The sequence below is a fragment of the Geotrypetes seraphini genome, chromosome 13 (assembly GCF_902459505.1).
Source record: "Geotrypetes seraphini chromosome 13, aGeoSer1.1, whole genome shotgun sequence".
NCBI classification, from domain to species: Eukaryota; Metazoa; Chordata; class Amphibia; order Gymnophiona; family Dermophiidae; genus Geotrypetes; species Geotrypetes seraphini.
In genome coordinates, this window is record NC_047096.1 from 82,699,293 (window position 1) to 82,722,298 (window position 23,006).

The window sequence follows — 23,006 nt, forward strand, 5'->3', positions numbered from 1 at the left end:
AGTCGAAAAAGCTAATCAGATTAGACTTTGGCAGGATCTACCTGGGTGAACCCGTGTTGGTGTGGATCACGCAGTTTCTTCTTTGTCTTAGGATTGTGTCAAGATTCTGTTTGATCAGTGTTTCCCATGAGTTTACACACTTAGACGTGAGACTCACTGGTCTGTAGTTTGCTGTCTCTGTCCTGCAGCCCTTATTGTGGAGTGGGATTACGTTGGCGGGTTTTTCCAGTCCAAGGGGACCCTTCCTGTGCTTAGGGAATGATTGTAAGAACAGATAATGGTTCTGCCAGGACTTCCCCTAACTCCCTGAGCATTCTGGGGTGTAGGTTATCCGGTCCCATGGCTTTGTTTACTTTGAGTCTTGATAGTTCGTCATAGACGCTACAGGGCGTAAATTCGAAATCTTGAAACGGGTCTTTCTGGTTATCTCCCGTCTGCAGCTGTGGACCAGCTCCCGGAGCTTCGCGGATGAACACTGAACAGAAGTATTTGTTTAGTAGTTCTGCCTTCTCAGAATCTGATTCCGCACAGTTACCGTCCGATTGCTTCAAGCGTACTATCCCATCTTTGTTTCTTTTCCTGTCACTAATATAGCTGAAGAAAGATTTATCCCCTTTCTTAATTTTCCATGCTAGCTCTTCCTCCATTCGGAGTTTGGCTTCTCTGACTGCTGTTTTGACAGCTTTAGATCTGTCTAGATAGTCCTCTTTCGCCCCCTCTCTGCCTAAATGTTTGTAGATGATAAATGCGTCTTTTTTCTGTTTAACTAGGTCTGAAATTTCTTTACTGAACCATTGGGGTCTTTTGTTTCTCCTGCGTTTACTTACTGTCTTTATGTATCGGTCTGTTGCTTCGTGTAGGATGGACTTCAGAGACGACCACATATCCTCCACATTGTCAGATATTGCTTGTTTATGTAGTTCCTGATGGACAAAATCTCCCATGCGGTTGAAGTCTGTGCCTCTAAAGTTGAGAACCCTTGTTGCTGTGTTTGTCTTAGGGAAACCTTTCTTGAGGTTGAGCCATACCATATTATGGTCGCTGGAGGCCAGTGTGTCTCCTACTGAGACTTCCGTGACGCTATCTCCGTTGGTGAGAACTAGGTCTAGTAACGCCTGGTCCCTGGTGGGCTCCAATACCAATTGCTTGAGACGTGCACCCTTTATGGAGGTTAATATTCTTTTGCTGCTACCCGTAGTCACGGAGAGTGTGTTCCAATCTGCATCTGGCATGTTGAAGTCTCCTAGCATTACTGTGTCCCCGCACAGTGTGATTTTCTCTATGTCCTCGATTAATTCCATGTCTTTGTCCTCCTGTTGCCTGGGAGGCCTATATATCACCCCAAGGTATAGGCATTTTTCATTCCCTTTGGCCAGGTTCACCCCAGAGGGATTCCCGGTGTATCTAACATCTGTGATTTTGGTGGTTTTGATGCTTTCCTTAGTAGTATAGCGCTTCTCCTCCTCCCCAATTTACTCTCTCGGTCGCAACGAAATAGGTTGTACCCTGATATAATCCATATCCCACACATGCGATTCCGGTGAACCAGGTTTCGGATATCGCTATCACGTCAAGATCGGCGTTTGTTATCTTAGTCTCTAATGCTAGAATTTTATTGCCCAAGCAGTGTGCCATTAACATACCTAGCCCTCCATATCTGTGAAGAGATTCCTTTACGAGCTAGTGTGGCTCCCTAAATTATCAGTGGATATTTCTCCCTGAATTATTGTGGATATCATTGGTTACTTACCTTTAGACTTGGTAGTGTGAGTGCGACTTGCGTCCTCAGGGTGGTTTCTTACTGCTCTGGAATATAAGTATGTACCCTCCCCCAACTTACCTAGTTTAAAGCCCTATGGAGTAGGCGGGCCAATTGATGTCCAAATATGTTTCTACCTCTTCTGGTTAGGTGGAGTCCATCTGGTCCTTGTAGTCCCTGGAGCGTCTCGCCGTGGTTTAGGAATCCAAAGTTCATTTCTATGCATTCATTAGTCCATTGAATACACTCTTCTCTAGCTCTGCCTTTGTTTCTTACTGGAAGAATTGATGAAAAGACCACCTGTGCTCCTATCTGCTTCAACTTCTTTCCCAGCGCTCCAAAATCTCTGGGGATGTTCTCTGTGGCATTCCTAGCAGTGTCGTTTGTGCCTACATGGATGAGAAACATGGGAAAATGATCATTAGGTTTTAGAATTTTGTCTAGGCTAGTGGTAATATCCTGGATCCTGGCTCCAGGGAGACAGCAGACCTTTCTTGACTGCAAATTAGGCCTGCAAATTGGTCCCTCGGTGCCCCTTAGCATGGAGTCACCAATGACTATCACTCTTCGTTCCTTCCGAGGGGGCCGGTCTGCATGCTCTGGATTTGACGTTGTGAGCTGGGTATCCTCATGAATCCCTTCTGCTATTTCCTCGGTGGTTCCATCCTGTAAGATCTGAAATCTATTTCTGAGAGTTAGCTGTGGTATTGATGAACGGCTATCCTGTTGAAGAGAAAAAGAAGAAGAAGAGAGTGAGAATGAGGTGGGTTTACTTCGCTTGCCCGTAGAGGATGTTACTAGTTGCCAGGGGCCAGCATTTCCAATCATCTCCTTTACTCCAATCGTTGTGTTTAGTGCTGTAGGTTTGGGCATGTCAAGGATGGACCTGTCGTGGGTTCTCTCTGTGATGTGTGACAGTTCCAGGATGGCGTCATCGATGAAGGCCTCGTCATCCCTGATGCTCCTCAGGCGCTTTACCTCCTCCCTGAGGCTCAGTAGTTCTTGCAAGATATCCTCGCCTAAGTTTCCTAGCTCCTCTGTCTGCGTAGAGACTGTAGTGCACTTTGGGAGGGGGGGAAGGTCTCGGTCTGCACTGAGACCTCTGCCCTCTGATCCATGTCGCCCTCTGCCTTTTGTGTACAGACCTTGACCATCCCCTGGGTCCCTCCGGATGCTGGAGTGTCGATCTTGATAGTAGCTTTGGTACTCCGTGTCCTCCCTGCCATGTCCAAGTTAGAGGGATTTATTTCTGTAAAGAGAAAGGTTTAGATGTCAGAGAGTATGCAAGTTTTACCAGTTACACATCCATATATATTCTAAATGACGACATTCCTTCGTTACAATCTGACTGCAATCTAACTGGTCCAAATTATTTGTTTCCATATAAGGCTAGCTTCATATAGGCGTGTCACAAAAGCATTCCTAAAATTACATTCTTATACCTAAAAAGTTACATTCTCACATTAAGCTTACATATTTTATAAAAAGAAGAAATACATAGACAGATATTGTAATATACTCAAAGACTACTCAGATTCAGCTTTTAATTCCTTTCCTGTAAAAATCAGCGTGCCCTCTCTGTACTGAGAAAATCATCTCTCTTTGTCTCACTAAGACTGAACAGAGAAAGATGGAAGGAGCAGTTAACTCCCCCTCCCATCAGAGTTTCAGAGTAGAAAAAAGTTGCTCAAGGTCAGAGGCCAAACACCAGATGCAGCCTGCTCAGGATCTCTTCAGGATTTCAGATATATGAAAATCAAAATAAAATATTATTCTAATCTACACTTGTTAACTTGTTACCTATAGCTACATAAGTAAATTCCTATTGTGCAGTTTTACTGACTTACTAAAGCTTAATTCTGGATCTATACATACAATGATATACATATGGATTCGATTTGTTTTTCCCATTGCAAACTCAGGGCACTGTAAACTCAGGGCCTCTTGGAATGTGGATACCAGGTCAAAAGTCAACTCCTGTCTGCCTATAACTCCCTGAGGACCGGCCTAGTTCAGGCTGGTCACTCTTCAGAACAAAGAAACCCTATAAAACTTAAGCTTTGCCATCTGGGGTAAATTTGCTATGGTGGTTATCAATCACAGAATGTCTTAGCCTCCCTTCCTGTACCCTCAAGCACATGAAACATGTGTCAAATCAATATGTTAAATTCGATTCCTATCTTTTACTTTTGTATTTCTGATTATTATATTCTAGCTTATCCAATTTTCACATATTTAGCTACCAATACCACATTCTCACCTGCTCTTGGATTAGGCCCTATCTATCAACAGGTTTTTCTAACTAGTAAATCCTGGTACAATGTGAGAAAGTATAAGGGCTGAATTTTTTATTATTTCATGTTTGCTCATTTCATCACCCCTACCTGTCCAGGTAAACCAAGCTGGCCCTCCTCAGGTCTACTTAAGGCATAGGACAAGGTCATCAGCCCCCCCTTGGGTCGTGGGGTGGGTTACCACACCAGGACCCACACCTGGGGCTTTAGTGGCCTTACCTTGCTCTGCTCTATAGGAGAGAGACAAGATGGCTGTGGTGTAGTGAGGACGCTCACAACACGTTCTCCTACTGAGTAACTTTTTCGATCCCGTTTATCGGAGTTATTTGCCAAATAATGCCTTAAAGAGTGGCTCCAACAGCCCGGCAGCCTGAGCTCACCTCGTGGAGGCAGGAGATGATTGCGGGCTTCTTTACATTTTCCCCTTGGGGCGAATCAGCAACACCGAGTCAGAGAGAATTCCTGGCGCTCGGGAGCGAGGTATTGCTCAGCCCTGCAGGACCTGTGCTTCCCCAGCAGCCGCGAGAGGGAAACTACGACGGCTCAGAAGGAACAGTAAGTAACTTCCCTAACAGAGCTGGAGGGCTTACTGGCGTCCCAAGTCTCCCTGGCAGAGATACCATTATTGGAGAAGGTTGTGGTAGCTCCAGCAGTTGAGGGACAAATTCCATCGGTTCCCCTGTTGGTAAGGCCAGCGGAATTCACTTTGTAGTCTATCTGGACTGCTTTAGACTCCTTATATAAATTATGTGCAGGAACTCTTCCACTGGTAAATGCACAGATATTAAGAATTGATTCTGTCCAGGAAGAAATAAAATCACAGGGGAAAAAGGTGGACTGTCTGAAACTAATGAGTTCAAGGGTTACTAACAACTCAAACTACCTAAATGCAAGATGGACTATTGCTAGTCAGGACAGTAGAAAATTTGGAAAACTATACTAAGTGGTCTTCCTCATAGCCCTTATATCTTCATGCTGGTTCAGTGAAATTCAAGCACTAGTATTGGATCCACCCCATGTAACTTTTTATCATGACAGCATGGTTCCCTGCACACATCTGAAGTTCCTCCTAAAGATCATCTCAGAATTTCATCTGAACCAGTCCATAGTTCTACCTCTTTTCTTTCCTAAACCACATTCCTAAAGCACTCCATAAATTGGACTGTACTGTATATGTGCTCTTGCTTACTACTTAAATCGGACCAAACCTCACAGAACTACCACTCAACTTTTCCTGTCTTTCAGTCCTAACAGCATTGGAGCTTCTGCCACCAAGATAACCATCTTTGCATGGCTGGCAGGCTGTATCTCCTTTGCCTATGCTTGGGCTATGCTGACGCTTGAAGGCCGTGTCACTGCACTTAAAATTTGAGCGATGGCGACTTCAGTGACCCATCTACATTCCACTCCTATTGAGGACATCTGTGAAGGTGCTATCTGTTCCTCAAGTCATACCTTTACATCCCATTACTGTTTGGAGAATCATTCCAGATGGGATAGTCAATTTGGCCAAGCAGTTCTACAAAATTTATTCTCTACTTAAATACCAACATTCCTCCAACCCCTTTAGTTTTGCTAGCATCATGGTAGTTATCAATAACCCTTTTCTAAGAGACGTGATCCTGGCAGCTTGGGATTCCCATATGTAAAAATATACTGCTTGCTTCTCCTAGGAGAAAACAAAGTTACTCACCTATAGCAGGTGTTCTCTGAGGACAGCAGGCATATATTATCAGAACCCTCCCACTTCCCACATAGTTAGCTTCTTAGCTATATTACTGAACTGCAGGTCCTGCAAGCTGAAGTCAGTGGGAAGGCACCAGCATGCGCACAATATAGGCAGTCTTAAAAGTTTTAAAGTGACTGTGAACTTTTTGACTGTCCATTCCGGGTTCTGTGGATGAGAATATAAGCCTGCTGTCCTCAGAAAATAATAATAATTTATTTTTATATACTGCCTAACCAGCAGTTCATAGCAGTTTACACAATAGGTACTCAGCATACAATCCTATATAATAAAACTCTAGCCGCGCATGCGCACTCCTATCTGCGTGTTCCGTGATCAGTAGGTCTGTGGCTGCAGGAGTGCGCATGCATGCCTAGCTGTGACAGTACCCGGCAGAGAATCTGGACGCGGGCCTCCCTGCTCTTCAACTCCTCCAGGCCCCGCCTCCCCCCGACACAGCGCACCACCCGTTGTGGCCTCCCCTGAGGTGAGGCCGAGCTGTCTACTGACCTCTCCTGACTGCAGGCGGACACGATGAGCAGCAGCATGCCTCCGAAGCACAGGTACAGGCTGTGCCGGTGCGACAGGCACATGTAGGTTCCTTTCTCTGCAGCAGCTTCAGCGCCGAGGTCAGCACCATGGCACGCCAGACATGTCCCTGCCTTCCCGCCACCGGGCTCGGGCTCCTGGGGGCTGGCGGATCCAATCACGGGACCCCCGGCCGGGTGCTGAGGCCCTGCCTCCCGCTTCTGCCCGACACGGCGCCGTCAGACCTGGACAGCTTCTCACGAGGAAATAACAAAATGGCCCTACACTCACAGACCCCCGCGAGCAGGGTTTTGCCATGGAACCCAGCCAGCATAACAAAAATGATGCAGTCGCAAGGGTCAGTTGAGAGGTGATCAGGAGCCACATGCACAGCAGGGGCTTAGAGGGCAAGAGAGCTGCAAGTTGGAGAGACTGAGGAAGGGAATGTTCAGATAAAGAAATGAGATGAAAAGGAATAAAAAAAAAAAAGGAAGAGACACCTACAGGGAAACACAGGATCAGGAGCATAAGAGAAAATAGAAGTTTGCAGGAATCAGGAAACATATAGAGAAAAGAGAGCAGAGGACCCTGCAAGAAGAGAAAAAGAGCAAAGAGACTGGGGATGAGAAAGAGAGCAGAGATGTTTACAGGGAGAAAAAGCGAGGCAGTAATGTTACAGCTTGAGGAGTGCAGAGTGAGGAAGAAAGCAAAGATTAGCGCCTACACAGGGAAATGGAGGGAAGAAAGAGACAGAAAGAAAAGACAGACAGACATATATTCTAGCACCTGTTAATGTAACAGGCTTAATGACTAGTATAATAATAACGAAAAACAATCATAAATACTGCCAACTAGCTAGCAGTGCACTTTAGTGTTTAATAGCCTTGAAGATTGAAAGCCCTTTCAATCTTCAGGGCTATTTAACACTAAAGTGCACTGCTAGCTAGTTGCAGTATTTAGGATTGTTTTTCATTATATATTTATATACTGCTGGGTAATTAGTTTTAGGTTATATACTAGTATAATAATAACATCATACATAATAAAATTCTAAGTAACTAATTACAAGCATTAAAACTAATGAATAAAAAAACCCACAATATAAACTAAAATAAGTATAGACAAAAAGATCAAAAGTGCATTATAACTACATGATAATATTGAAAATCAGTAATGTATATTATATTGTTTAAATAAGTGGGTTTTAAATCTTTTCGAAACTGATAGTAAGTAAGAAATGGAGAAATGAGAAGATTCAAACATGAATTTCATTAATCCTGCTTGGAATGCAAAGGTCCTATCCAAAAATTTTTTTGTTATACGACATGCATTTGCTGAAGGAAAATAAACCAACCAGATCTACGAATATTTTTCTTAGAAATAAAATAAACTGAAATGAGAAACAAGGTAAGTTGGCGCTAAGCCAAATAAAACTTTAAAACAAATGCATCCAAATTTTAAAACACTCTAGCCTCAAATGGTAGCCAATGAAGCTTTTGATAATATATACTGATGTGATCATGTTTTTTCAGATTAAAAATCAAACAAATAGCTGTATTTTGTATGATTCTTAGTCGGCTAGTAGTTATTTTATATGATCCTAAATATATAACATTACAATAATCCAATATTGAAAGGACTGAATATTGAACCAGGATTTTAAATGATATACAATCAAAATATTTCCTAATAGTACGCGGTTTCCAGAGGACAATAAAACATCTCTTAACCAGAGAATCTGTATGGGCCTTAAACGATAAGGACCAATCTAAAATAGGGGATATCGAATAAAATTGACCATTTAAAAGTTGTTTCAATAATTTTTTCATTAGGACTAGCTAGAAAGAATTTTGATTTGCCTGGATTTAATTTCAATCTAAATGTAGATGTCCAAATTTCCACTTGTGTATGAATAAAAGCTATATAATTTAACACTTCTGAAGTGAGTTCAGTTAAAGGGATGAGTATTGAAATGTCATCTGCGTAAACATAAAATTTTACCTGTAAACTATGTAATGTAATAAATAACATAAAGGTGCTAAGTAAACATTAAATAAAGTTGGAGAAAGTGGTGAACCCTGAGGGACTCCACTTTCATTTACCCATCTGGTAGATTATTGACCAGCACTGACTACCTGGTAAGACCTATTTTTCAAAAACCCTCAAAACCAGTTCCATACCCTACCTGAAATTCCTATGGAATCCAAGCATGCTAGTAATATATCATGGTCAACTAAGTCAAAAGCACTACTCATATCTAGTTGTAAAATAATTGCGCTTGAACCCAATTTGAATAGGCTATGGATATGATCTACTATTGAAGCTATAACTATTTCAGTGCTATATCCTGAGCGGAAGCCAGATTGAAAATTGTGTAAAATTTCAAATTTATCTAAATAATTTACTAATTGCATATTTACTAAACCTTCAATCACTTTTGTAAATAAGGGAATAGAAACAACTGGTCTGAAATTGGATGCATTAGTAATAGTTTCTTTTGTATCCATCTGCTATAGGTGAGTAGCTTTGCTATATACAGTATATCTGTATCTAATGATAGATATGTAGATATACACTGTGAACTGAAAAAAAAACACACCAAAATGTTTTTTGTCATATCTTCTACAGAACTCAGCCGATTTCTTATGAAATGTAGTGCGTCATGTCCTGAATGAAGTTGATGTAAAATATGGTAAATAATTCCCACCGCACCCCATCACTACCTTGTGAGAATGAATGTGAACCGAATAAAAAATATCAAAACTTTTTGTGGCGTGTCTTGCAGAAAAATGTAGTCAACAAGTAATATTTCAATTAAGCAGATATTAGAAGCACACTCCCTTTGAACAAAGGCACACCACTGATCTATGGACTTGTCAATGACGCTGTGCTTCAGTTCAGTCCAAACAAGAATGAGGTGCTGTTTAAGATCTTCAGTGTCATATCGTTCTATGGTGAACACGTTCATGTATGAGCCCCCGGGTCCGGTAGTCAACTAGGTTTAGGTCTGGTGAATTTGCAGGCCAGAGATCTGGACCATTGAAGTCTAGGGTCTCTCGATGTAGCATTTTGATGATGTCCTTTGCTCGATGTGCTGTGGCATTAACCTGTTGTCAACATCTGTGTCAAGAGGATGTCCCGGTAGTTGATCTTAATCCCAGGATTGATGATGAACAGATCTGTGAATCTGAGTTTTGAGATTGCAACAAAGACCATGACTGATTGACTGAAGGCATAGGCATTTGACATTAACCTCAAGCTTCAGTGTTGTTGAAGGCACGTAGAGGTGATCATTCTGTGTGTGAATCGGTGGAGCTAATGTAAATATATTTTCATCTGTAAACCAGATAAAGCTAACGCGGTGCTCCAGGTACTTGGTCAAAAGCTTCTTGCACCAATTCAGGTGTGTCTTTGTTGTGTAAAATTAACTCTTCCATCTGGAACTCTTTTTAAGACAATTTAATTTCAGTTGGCTGGCTTATTCCTGTTTCTCTTGCTATTTGGCGAGTTGTTCAGTGCTTGCGGCACATCCTCCTGGCTCAATACAAGATCACTTACAACATCAATGTGCTCTTAAGTGTGAATTGAGTGTGGTCATCCACTGCCTGGCTTATGATCCACAGTGCCTGTTGCTCGGATCTTGTGTAGCAGCACATCAAGACTATTTTTGTTCCAACCCTTCTGTGGGAACTCTTTCAACAATTGCTGGGTCTTTATCTGCCGTCATCTACTATGTTATGTTATATTACTATGTAACCTTTTAGCAGTACTAAGTTCTTTATCATAACTTGGTCTTCTGCAGTGAAAATCATTTTGATACAGACTGCTATCATCTCTTTCTGCGCGTATCCCATAGCAACAATTCATTTTCACAAGGTAGTATTGTAGTGTGGTGGGAAATATTTACAATATTTTGCATCAACTTCATTCAGGACATGATGCACTAAATTTCATAAGAATCAGCTGAGTTCTGTGGAAGATATGACAAAAACTTTTTGTTGTGAAGTTTTTTCGGTTCACAGTGAAGATAGATAAATGTTATGTATCAATAAATACCTGCTGAACTGGCTGTAGGCTAACTGGATCCCTGTCTGAAAAAGATACAAGGAAGCCAGTATGATGGCATCTTATTCAATCACACGGTCACATACAAAAAAAGCTAATTCTGCCTAGATTTATATCTAGTGATTATTTTTCCAGGATAAGTGGTATGGAGCCTTTATACTCAAGATACTAGAAAGGTGAGTATTAAGTATCTTTGTTTCTTTTCTAGGACAAGACCTTGAATTACAAACTGATGGATCAGATGAGTCAGTTTCTGATACGTCTGAAGCAAAGAGTACTCCCACTACTGAAGGTAGATAGTTTTGGATTGTTTGCTTTATAATTGTAGTAAATTTGTATTCTTTGAGGACAAGCAGATATAATATTCTCACATGTGGGTGATGTCATCCATGGAACCTGGAACGAGCACTGCTATGTGCACTGTCACTTTAAATTTTTTGGGCAGTTCCACACCATGCATGTGTAAGTGCCTTCTTGCTTGCTGTTGGCTCATGGGACCATCAGTTCTTCATTTTCCTTAGAGCTGAGAAGCTGTGTCTTTAGTTCTCTCTAAGATGATGCGGTATATAAACTTAAGGTTTAGTTTAGTTTTGTTTAGTTCCTGTACTTATTTTTCATTATTTTCCTCACAGTTTGTTATTTTTTTGTTTTATAATGTTTTACCAGACTTTGGTTCAGGTTAATCAATTTTTCATTTTTCAGCCTTTGGGCCACTCCAGGCCTTTTTTTTTTCCTGGCAGCACTGATTGTTTTCCACATGTTAGTTACTCAAGCTTCCCAGACCATTGAGCCCTTTGATTTTGTTAGCCATTTTTCCCTTCATGTCAATGAGGGTATCAAGTGGTTTTAGGAAATCTCGAAGTAATTGGACCATATCAGGCTCTGACCCACATAATTGGCGTGTCCAGTGTGTGGTTCCTGAACATTGGGACATTAGCTGTGTCCTCTGCCTCTATATGCAAAAGAGGTCACACAAAACCTGTAAAACTTCAGTTTGAAAAAACCTTTGCTATCACGTAAGCATCAAGATTGAGCATGGTGGAGGACTCAGAACCTGATACTCAGCCTTCTGTGACTTCTATCACAATATCAGTCATCAATATCAGCACTAAGTGCATAGACACCATGTCCAGAGCATCAGGCTCTTACAGAAGCAAAACTCTACATCATCTTCATCTATGCCTTGAGAATTGGGGAATGCGGCATGTTAGAATGCTAAGTAGCACAAACAATCTTTACCTTCTAGGCATACTATTGCATCCTCCCAAGAATTGACTTCCTTGAAGCATACTAAATGTTGACACACCAATGATCACTCTCTTTCAGGTTTATTTAAAAATTTGATATACCGCCTTATCAAAATTTAAAGCGGTTTAACATAATATATAAAAACAGAGAATAAAAGGCATAGGTTAAAAACAAATTATAATTAATAAAACAGACAATCAGACACACAGACAAACATTAACTTACCGAAACAATATGAAATAGGGTGGAAATACATTTGTATAATATAAAAGAGAGGGAGAAGGATCAAAACAAAAGGGAGGTGAACTCAAAAATAAATAATCTAGCACTTTGTGGAAAAGATTAAAAAGAATAAGAAAAAGCAAGGAATGAAATTCCTTTGCAGTCCTTAAAAGGACTATTATACTCCAAATGTGTCTTTAAAAAGAAAGGCCTTCAAATTACTTTTAAATTTATCAAGTGATGAAATTTCTCTTATGTAGTATGGTGCTGAGTTCCAGATGATAGGGGCTGTGACAGAAAAAATATTGGTACGCATGGTGCCAATGTGTCTTAAAGAGGGAATAGATAACAGGTTTTGATTAGAGGAACGTAATATGCGATGGGGGGTATGGGGGATTAATAACCTATTGATGAAATCAGGTAGACTGGAAGCTAGTTTATGTATCAGTAACATTATTTTATAAGAAATTCGATGATTTATGGGAAGCCAATGGGCATTTATCAGAAGTGGGGTAACATGATCGAATTTTCGGGCTTTTGAAATGATTTTATTAGCAGTATTTTGAACAATTTGGAGGCGTTTTATTTCTTTCTTAGTAATACCTTTATATAGTGCATTGCTATAGTCCAGACAAGAAATGACTAGTGAATGGATAAGGATTTTTAAAGAAGTTTGTCTAATAGAGTAGCAAGATATCTAATTATTCGGAGGCAATAGAAACATTTCTTGACTACTGAACTTATATGGTCATGAAATGAGAATTTTCCGTCGAGGATAACTCCGAGAAGTTTAATAGAAGTAACTATTTAAATGGGAGCAGAGTTTATTGTAATAGGGACGGAAAGGGAGAGACCTTCCTTAACTGGGAAAATCATTGCTTTGGTTTTACTGATGTTGAGGGCTAACATATTTGTATTTAACCAGTAACATATTTGATTCAGTTTCGAATTGATGGAAGAAATTTCTACGGGGTTTTTCAGGTCGGTTCATAGACAAAACCGCAGAAGACAAAGGCGCGCGCCGACAACTGAGCGCAAGACGGAGGTGCGCGCCAAAGAAAATGACAGTTTTTAGGGGCTCCGACAGGGGTTTTTGTTGGTGAGCCCCCCCCCCCCCACTTTACTTAATTCAGATCGCGGCGGCATTGTGGGTGGTTTGGGGGGTTGTAACCCCCTCATTATACTGTAAACTTAACTTTTTCCTTGTTTTTAGGGAAAAAGTGAAGTTTTCAGTAAAATGTGGGGGGTTACAGCCCCCCAAACCCCCCACAACGCCCCCACAACGCGGCGCGATCTGTATAAAGTAAAGTGATGGGGTTCCCCCCCACACACCCCCGTCGGAGCCCCTAAAAACAGTTATTTTCTTCGGCGCGCGCCTCCGTGCTGTGCTCAGTTGGCGCGCGCCTTTGTCTTCCGCGGTTTTGACCTGACACCTTCCAGGTCAACGGGATGAATAAGTTGAATATCATCCGCATAAGCGAAGATAGAAAACCCTATTGATTGCCCTAGTGTGATGAGTGGTGCGAGGAAGATGTTAAACAACATAGGAGACAGAATGGAGCCTTGTGGGATCCCATAACTATTAGAAAAAGTGTTTGAGGAAGAACCGTTAAACCGGACTTTGGAGGAACGATCTTTAAAATATGATATAAACCAATCTAATACTTGATCGGAGATCCCTATGTCGCCAAGCCTATGGATTAACAATTGGTGATCTATGGTATCGAAGGCCGACGATAAGTCTAGTGAAATGAGTATAACTGATTTTGGTGATCTAGTTGATACATAATATTTGTGGTTAACCCTATCAAGGATAATTCAGTCGAATGGTGACTACGAAAGCCCGTATGGTTAGAATGGAGGACATTTGTTTGTTCGATGAAATCAGAGAGTTGATTAAAGACAATTTTTTTGGTAAGTTTAGGATATTGGAAATAGGCCAGTAGTTGGAGATCTCTGCTGCACTTATTTTGTTATCCTTAATTGTGGGAAAGATGATTGCTTCTTTCTATTGTTTAGGAACCAAATATTGAAAAATATTTCTATTGTTTGGGGACCAAATATTGAAAAATAACGCTTAAGAATAAGAGTTGTGCCTCGACTTCGAGGACTTCCACCCTGACAACTGGTACAGCAGACTGCTTCCATGCTGATTTCTCTTCCAGCACTGCACTGTCTTTGCTCAGACAAGAGCTTTCAGGGTAACTGCAGTCATTCTTTTCAGGCATTAAAGGCTTCTATGTCTACCTCAGCCCAGCCTGAGGATACATTCTAAGCATCGATCTGGAGTTATCTCCTACCTCAGACGATTGATCTCCATCTCGACACACTTTCCACTCCTCTCAATGCACACCACATAAGTCACCTAACAGAGAGTACTTTGAGGAGTCTGATTCAGATATCCAACCATTCAATGAGGACTTGCCAGAATACTGACAGACTGAAAAAACTGGGGCTGTTCTCCCTAGAGAAGCGGAGACTTAGAGGAGACATGATAGAAACCTTCAAGATCCTGAAGAGCATAGAAAAAGTAGACAGGGACAGATTTTTCAAATTATGGGGAACCACAAGTACAAGGAGGCACTCGGAGAAATTGAAAGGGGACAGGTTTAGAACAAACGCTAGGAAGTTCTTTTTCACCCAGAGGGTGGTGGATATATGGAACGCGCTCCCGGAGGCTGTGATAGGCCAGAGCACGATACAGGGCTTCAAAGAAGGTTTGGATAGGTTCCTAGAGGACAAAGGGATTGAGGAGTACAGATAAGAATAGATGTGGGTTACAGGGATAGAAGTAGAGGTAGGTTATAGAAATAGTCAGGGACCAGTGGTCAGGCAATGGGCCTGATGGGCCGCCGCGGGAGCGGACCGCTGGGCGAGATGGACCTCTGGTCTGCCTCAGCGGAGGCAACTTCTTATGTTCTTATGTATACTTTCTGGTACTTCCAATCCTCTTCAGCAATACATGTCTGCACCAGAAAGTTTATCATTTACTGGCTTTATAAGGCAGAATGGGGCAGACTTTTGCTCATCAAAATGGAAATGAAAGAGCCACATAAGAACATAAGAATTGCCACTGCTGGGTTAGACCAGTGGTCCATCATGCCCAGTAGTCCGCTCTTGTGACGGGCCTTAGATCAAAGACCAGTGCCCTAACTGAGACTAGCCTTACCTGCATACGTTCTGGTTCAGCAGGAACTTGTCTAACTTTATCTTGAATCCCTGGAGGGTGTTTTTCTCTATAACAGCCTCCGGAAGAGTGTTTCAGTTTTCCACCACTCTGGGTGAAGAAGAACTTCCTTACGTTTCTATGGAATCTATCCCCTTTTAGCTTTAGAGAGTGCTCTCTCGTTCTCTCTACTATTTGAACTTCTTGACTTTGTAGCACCATCAAACAAATGCATTAAGTTAATTTGCATAGAATCAAAGGTACTTTATTAAAAATTGGGAGAATCCTCTGTCAGTCCAGATAGCTCCTAAAAAGATGGACACAAAGTGTAGAATTCAAAAGTGTCCAGGATTTGACAAAACTGAACTTCAACAGCATTTATTAGTTGTGGAATCTGCTCTTAAGCATTCACACAGCTCAAGATCTTATGCTTCTGCTCCTCCAGGAAGAGAAGCCAGAACATTTGACACTTTCGGCAAATGCATTTTCCAATTATCTATGCCCATTAATACAATTATGGGCAATTATGAAAGATTAAACAAATTATTAATTCAATTAATATAAATGGCCCAGGCAGTGAAACCATCCCCCCTTTCATTCTTAAACGCCATTTCTCTGTTTTTGGTCCTCATATACTGGATTTTGTTACCACCAGTCTAACTCTGAGCAGCATTCCAAAAATCTGGAAAGACTCGACCATCTACCCTTCTATCAAAGATACCAAAGCCATTAACAAACTATTGTAATGATTGAATATTATTTTTCCCCTTAAAAATGCACATTCAGGATGGGGGGAGGGGGGAAGGTTTTTTTTATTTGAATATTAAATAAGGTATATAGGAATGGGGTTTATGGTAGGTTTTCTTGAATTTAAAGAATGTTATTGATTAAGGGGGAGGGGGATAAATTCTGATATGGATTTTAACAGAATATTAAATGTTGTATTTGAGTTTAAAATGTTATAAATGCTGTTACACTTATTGTAAATTTTTAAAAAATGAATAAAGAATTGGAAAAAAAAAACCCAACAAAAAACAAAGATACCAAAGTTAGTGCAGCTGAAAAATCAAATTACCGTCCCATCTCTAATATTCCATTTCTAGCAAAAAACACCGAGAAAGTGGTCTTCTACCAAATCACTGACTTTGTGGAAAAAACTAATGTCATTCACCCGAACCAAACTGGCTTTCGTAAGCATCACTCTACAGAACTCTCACTCATTGGCTTGATTACTAATATCATATATCATCTAGATCATCACAATTCCGTTGTGCTCATCTCTCTGGACCTTTCTTCTGTCTTCGACATTATAGATCACCGCTTACTAATTCACCGTCTTCAAGAAATAGGCTTTTCTGCTCAAGTTTTAGATTGGTTCATTTCATACTTGAACCATACTTCAAAAACCGCACATCTAAAGTTTCATTTAATGGCTCCCTCTTTGACACACTTCCTAACGAATTTGATATTCCTCAAGGTTCAATACTTTCCCCGTTACTCTTCAACATCTTTCTTGCTCCTCTGGTCACTTTGGGTCAGTCCATCGGATTTTCAGTCTTCACCTATGTGAATGACATTCAGTTAGCCCATCCAATTGACCATTCACAATCCTGAAGACATTCCTACCATTAATAAAAAACTGGAGAAAATAAGCAACTGGCTCAGTTCCAATAATTATCTCTCAATGTTAACAAAACAAAATCCATGTTTTTTCCAAATCACGAAAGGTTCAACTTTATCCTCTCTTATAGAATTTAAATCCCCCCAGTCCAGCCATAAAAAAACATTAAGCTTCTGGGAGTCACTCTTGATGAAAATTTAACATTCCATGATCATATTAGCACACTAGTACAGAAATGTTTCTGCCGTATCCGCATGATACGCTCTCTTTCCAAATTGCTTGACCAGTCTTCTCTAAATACCCTCATTCATTCTTTAGTTATTTCTTGTCTAGATTATGATAATGCATTATACATGGGTATTACTAAGAAGGAAATTAGGCGCCTACAAAAAGTCCAAAATGCAACTATCAAGATAATTTTCAATGCTAAAAAATTTGATCACGTCACTCCCCTCCTGATTAAAGCACATTGCTACCTATTGAACACCGCATTACTTACATAAGAACATAAGTGTTGCCTCTGCCGGGTCAGACCAGGGGTCCATCGTGCCCGGCAGTCCGCTCCCGTGGCGGCCCCCCAGGTCCATGACCTGAAAGTGTTCCCTACCTAACCTAAAATATCCATACCCTATTCGCTCAATGTACGGTAAACCTCTATCTGTACCCTGTTATCCCCTTTGCTTCCAGGAAGTCATCCAGTCCCTTTTTGAACCCCAGAATTGTACTCTGTCTTATTACCTCTCCGGGAAGCACGTTCCAGGTGTCCACCACCCTCTGAGTGAAGAAGAACCGCCTTGCATTCGTTATGAATCTGTCTCCTCTCAGTTTTTCTGAATGACCTCTTGTTTTAGTTGTCCCTGCTAGTCTAAAGAATCTGTCCCTCTCCACCTTCTCTATGCCTTTCATGATTTTATAAGTTTCTATCATGTCCCCTCTCAGTCTCCGCTTCTCCAGGGTAAAGAGCCCCAGCTTGTCTAACCGTTCGGCATATGAAAGGTTCTCCATACCCTTTATCATTCTCGTTGCCCTCCTCTGGACCCTTTCGAGTATTGCCATGTCCTTCTTGAGGTATGGCAACCAGTATTGGACGCAGTATTCCAGATGTGGGCGCACCATTGCTCGATACAGTGGCAGGATAACTTCTTTTGTTCTGGTAGTGATACCTTTTTTGATAATGCCCAACATTCTGTTCGCTTTTTTTGAGGCCGCTGCACATTGTGCCGCCGGCTTCATTGTGTTATCTACCAATACCCCCAGATCTTTTTCTTGGCTGCCTTCCCCGAGTACCCTCCCTCCCATCGTATAGCTGTACATGGAGTTCCCCTTCCCTATGTGCAAGACCTTACATTTCTCCACATTGAAGCTCATCTGCCATTTTTTTGCCCACTCACTCAGTTTGTTCAGGTCGTTTTGCAATTCTTTGCATTCTTCAACAGTTCTGGCCCTGCTGGAGAGTTTTGTGTCATCCGCGAACTTGATAACTTCGCACTTTGTCCCCGTTTCTAGATCATTAATAAATATATTGAACAGCAATGGTCCCAGCACTGACCCTTGCGGAACACCACTTGTGACCCCTATCCAGTCAGAGTAGTGCCCCTTTACTCCTACCCTCTGTTTCCTGCCCGCCAGCCAATTTTTGATCCATCTGTACACGTACCCTTCCACCCCGTGACTCCACAGTTTCTTCAGTAAGCGTTCATGGGGCACCTTGTCAAAGGCTTTTTGGAAATCTAGATATATAATGTCTACTGGGTCACCTTGGTCCAATTGCTTACTTATCCCCTCAAAGAAATGCAGTAGATTTGTCTGGCATGATCGGCCTTTACAGAAACCATGCTGGCTCGATCTCATCAGATTATTTTTTTCTATATGCTCATTAATACCTTCCCTGATAATTGATTCGACCATCTTCCCCGGAACGGAGGTTAAGCTCACCGGTCTGTAGTTTCCCGGGTCGCCTCTCGATCCTTTTTTGAAGATCGGTGTAACATTTGCTATCTTCCAGTCCTCCGGGATTACCCCTGTTCTCAAGGACAGGTTGCAAATATGCTGCAGTAACTGTGCTGTTTCATCTCTGAGCTCTTTCAGTATTCTCGGGTGGATTCCGTCTGGGCCCGGAGCTTTGTCCGTTCTCAATCTATCTACCTGCCTAAGAACGTCTTCGAGGCTTACCTCCATGCATGATAATTTCCCCTCTTGATCTCCACTGAAGATTTTTTCCGGTTCTGGCACACTGGATGTGTCCTCTATTGTAAAGACCGACGAGAAGAACTTGTTTAGCCTACCAGCCACCTCTTTTTCCTCTTTCACCACTCCCTTCCGGTCACCCTCATCCAGGGGCCCCACCTCCTCCCTCGCTGGCTGTTTCCCTTTCACATATCGGAAAAATGGTTTGAAATTTCTTGCTTCCTTGGCTAGTCTCTCCTCATACTCTTTCTTGGCTTTCTTGACTACTCGGTGACATTCTTTTTGTTGTTTCCTGTGCTCTCTCCAGTTTCCTTCAGTTTTGTCCTTTTTCCACTTCTGAAATGATTTTTTCTTGTCTCCTATCACTTTCTTTACTTCACTGGTTATCCATGCAGGGTCCTTTGTCTGATTCTTCTTGGAACCTTTCCTAAATCTTGGTATATATAGGTTTTGCGCCTTGTTTACTGTGTCCTTGAATAGGGACCAGGCTTGCTCCACAGTCCGAGTTTCCTTGGAGCTGTTTCTGAGCTTCTTTCTCACCATCTGTCTCATGGCATCATAGTTCCCTTTCTTGAAGTTAAATGTTGTTGCCTTGGTTCTCTTTCCCATAGGTAGTCCTACTTGCACTTTGAACTGAATCATGTTGTGGTCACTAGTTCCTAGTGGTCCTATGATCTCTACATCCTTCGCGGGGCCTTTCAGCCCATTGAGGATCAGATCCAGAGTCGCTGATCCTCTCGTTGGTGCCTCGACTAGTTGTTCCATGAAGCAGTCCTGGATTGCTTCCAGGAACTCCATTTCCTTTGCACATTTTGAATTTCCAAGACACCAGTCTATCCCAGGGTAGTTGAAATCTCCCATAACTATGGTGTTTGGGTTCTTGCATTCCCTTCTCAGCTCGGCTACCATTTCTGTATCTTCAGCTTCAGTTTGCCCAGGTGGACGGTAGAACAATCCCATCTTTATCTCAGATCCGTTGCTTCCCGGTACTTTGATCCACAATGACTCCAGTTGGGCATTTGTCTCTGCTGTGTCCACAGTGGTTGAGTGAATGGTATCCCTTATGTATAGTGCTATTCCTCCCCCCTTCTGGTAAGTCCTGTCTTTTCGGTAGAGTTTGTATCCTGGCAGTACTATGTCCCATTTGTTTTCCTCATTCCACCATGTTTCCGTGATCCCTATGATGTCTAGTCTCTCATTTTTGGCCATGACTTCTAGTTCCCCCATTTTGTTCTTTAGGCTCCTTGCATTAGTATACATGCAGTTCAAGTCCTGGCATTTTCCCTTCCTTTCTCTTTTCCCTTGCATTTCCTGGTTCATTCTGTCCCCTTCCTGGCCTGCCAACTCCTGAGTATTGTCTCTTTTGTCCTCTCTTTGTGGTAGATTCCTATTGCCTTCCCCTTGTGGCGTGTTCCTAGTGTCCTCCTCTTGTTCTTTCTCATCATCCAGTCCTGTTTTGACTTCCCCTTCCAGTATGTTCATCCTTTCCCCCTCTCGCTTCATCTGACTCCCTTGTTTGTTCATATTCTGTTTGTTCATATTCTGTTGCTTGCCACTTGTGTCTTCCCCAAAATCTTTCCCCTCAGTACCCTCACTGGGTACTGTTTCCCGAACCGTCGATACCAGGTCGACTATCGGCTTTCCCCTACTACTTAGTTTAAAGCTTGCTCTATCGCTCTTCTGACGTTATTTGCTAGTTGTCTAGTTCCTGCCTTGCTCAGGTGTAGACCATCATTCTTGAAAAGCTTGTTCTTTCCCCAGAACGTTGTCCAGTTCCTCACGAAGAGAAATCCCTCTTCTTCACACCATTTTCTCATCCATGCGTTAATTGATTGTAGCTCTGTCTGCCTCTTCGTTTCTGCCCTCGGTACTGGCAGGATCTCTGAGAAGGCTATCCTCTGGGTCCTTGTTCCTTACATTCAAAACTAGGAAAGCAGGGCAGCCAGAATTTATTAACTGGCTCCTTATACCTCACTCCCCTCAGCGTACTCTTCGATCTTCCAACCAAAATCTGCTTGCTATCCGTTCTTTAAGACACATTAATACTATGAGAAACAATATCTTTTCCGTTACTGTCCCATCGCTCTGGAACTCAGCTCCAAACTATTTAAGAGAGATCACCACTATCAATAAGTTTAAGTCCAGTCTAGAAAGCTTTTCTTTTTAAAGATGCCTTCGAGGTTTGACCGCCTTTTAAGGACGTTTTAGTCATTACTTTTCCAGCCTCTGGCTGACCCATCCGTCCCTCGCCCTTCTGTTTTTACCTTTTTTTGTTCTTTCCTATCCAAACTATTGTAGTTCCTCCCTTGTTCCTTTTGTACCAGTCTGTCAAGCTAGTCCTGTATGCCCGTTTTTTTGTGTTGTATTTTTCTTTGTTCTTCTTGATGTTGGTTGTTTACCCAATTTATTTTAACCTTATGTAAAATCGCTTTGAATTTTGATAAGGCGAGATAACAAATTTTAATCAACTTGTAACTTGTCTGATTTCTGCTTTCCTCATCTTCTCCTCATTCAGTTTCTTCCATCCACTGTCTGCCTTTTCTCTGCCTCTTCCATATGCTCTGTTACTGTGCCTCTCCCTTCCATCTCTCACTTCACCCCTTCACAATTGGTCTGACACCATGCATGCTCCCTCCCTTAACTGCAGAGACAAGACCATTCACCGCTCAATGGGGTGGAGAATGGCCTTGTCCCCGTCCCGCATCAACCACTTTTGTTCAACACCATTTTGGTGGGTTACCTGCGGCTAGCCGTGGGTAACAGCCACCATGTCATTGTCTAACCGCAGCTACCTCACGGTTCTATGTGGTTAATAAAAGATATGAATACTGAACATTTACAGTATATGATTACAATAGATTAGTCAAAGTATTTGCCAAACAAGTATTTTTTCAGAGATTTAAAAAAAGCAAAGTAAATAGATTTCTTTGTTTTGGGGTTTTTTGTTTTTTTTAAAATCAAATATGGGTTTGTACCTTAGAAAGGCAGTACATCAGATTCATAGCCCTGAGCCTAATAAATCTAAGAAAGTCAGAAAATTGTAAATACTTTACAATTGCTGCATGTTTTACATATATTACTTCACCATTAGTGGATGAAAAAGTAAGTGAATACAGAACTTCAGCTGGAAGACACATAGAAATACCCGAAGGAACCACAGGTACTGTAGGGAATTTACCTTCAATTTTATGAGACCGTGAACAAGCAAATTGATAGTGGAATGCCGGTGGACATAATATATTTGGACTTCCAGAAAGCGTTCAACAAAGTTCCACATGAAAAACTTCTCAGGAAACTACAAAGCCATGGAATTGAGGGAGATATACAAAGGTGGATAGGCAAATGGCTGGAAAACAGAAAGCAGAGAGTGGGCATAAATGGGAAGTACTCAGACTGGGAGGAGGTGACTAGTGGTGTGCCCCAGGGCTCGGTACTTGGACCAATCCTATTTAATATTTATATCAATGACCTGGAAGACGGAATATCCAGTGAGATCATTAAGTTTGCAGACGACACAAAGCTATGCCGGGCAATCAGATCGCAGGAGGATATCGAGGAAGTCCAGAGCGACTTGTATTGGTTAGAGAAATGGGCAGAGCAATGGCAGATGAAGTTCAACGTGGAGAAATGCAAAGTAATGCATTTAGGTAATAAGAATAAGGAACACGAGTATAGAATGTCAGGCGCTACTCTGGGTAAGAGCGAACAAGAAAAGGACCTGGGTGTACTGATAGATAGGACCCTGAAGCCATCGGTACAATGCGCGGCAGCGGCAAAGAAAGCAAACAGAATGTTAGGCATGATAAAGAAAGGAATCACGAGTAGATCGGAGAAAGTCATAATGCCGCTTTATAGAGCAATGGTCAGACCACACTTGGAATACTGTGTCCAACATTGGTCTCCCAACCTAAAGAAGGATATAAAACTACTGGAGAAGGTTCAGAGACGAGCAACGAAGCTAATAAGAGGTATGGAGAACTTGGAATATAAGGAACGACTCAAGAAACTGGGACTGTTCTCCCTTGAGAAGAGGAGGCTGCGAGGGGACATGATCGAGACGTTCAAAATACTGAAAGGCATCGATAAAATAGAGAAGGAAAATAAATTATTTACATTGTCCAACGTGTCACGGACAAGAGGACATGGTTTGAAGCTAAGGGGGGACAAGTCCAGGACAAATGTCAGGAAGT

General features: G+C 41.8%; 1 protein-coding gene across 1 annotated transcript in view; it reads left to right on the top strand.

Annotated features, from left to right (window-relative positions):
* The window catches only part of LOC117347137 (microtubule-associated protein 2-like), a 220,677-nt gene that overhangs the window by 77,800 nt on the left and 119,871 nt on the right, over window positions 1-23,006 (top strand). The window contains 1 exon segment of the mRNA XM_033917567.1: window positions 10,581-10,664. Within this exon segment, the coding sequence (XP_033773458.1) occupies window positions 10,581-10,664 (84 nt within the window).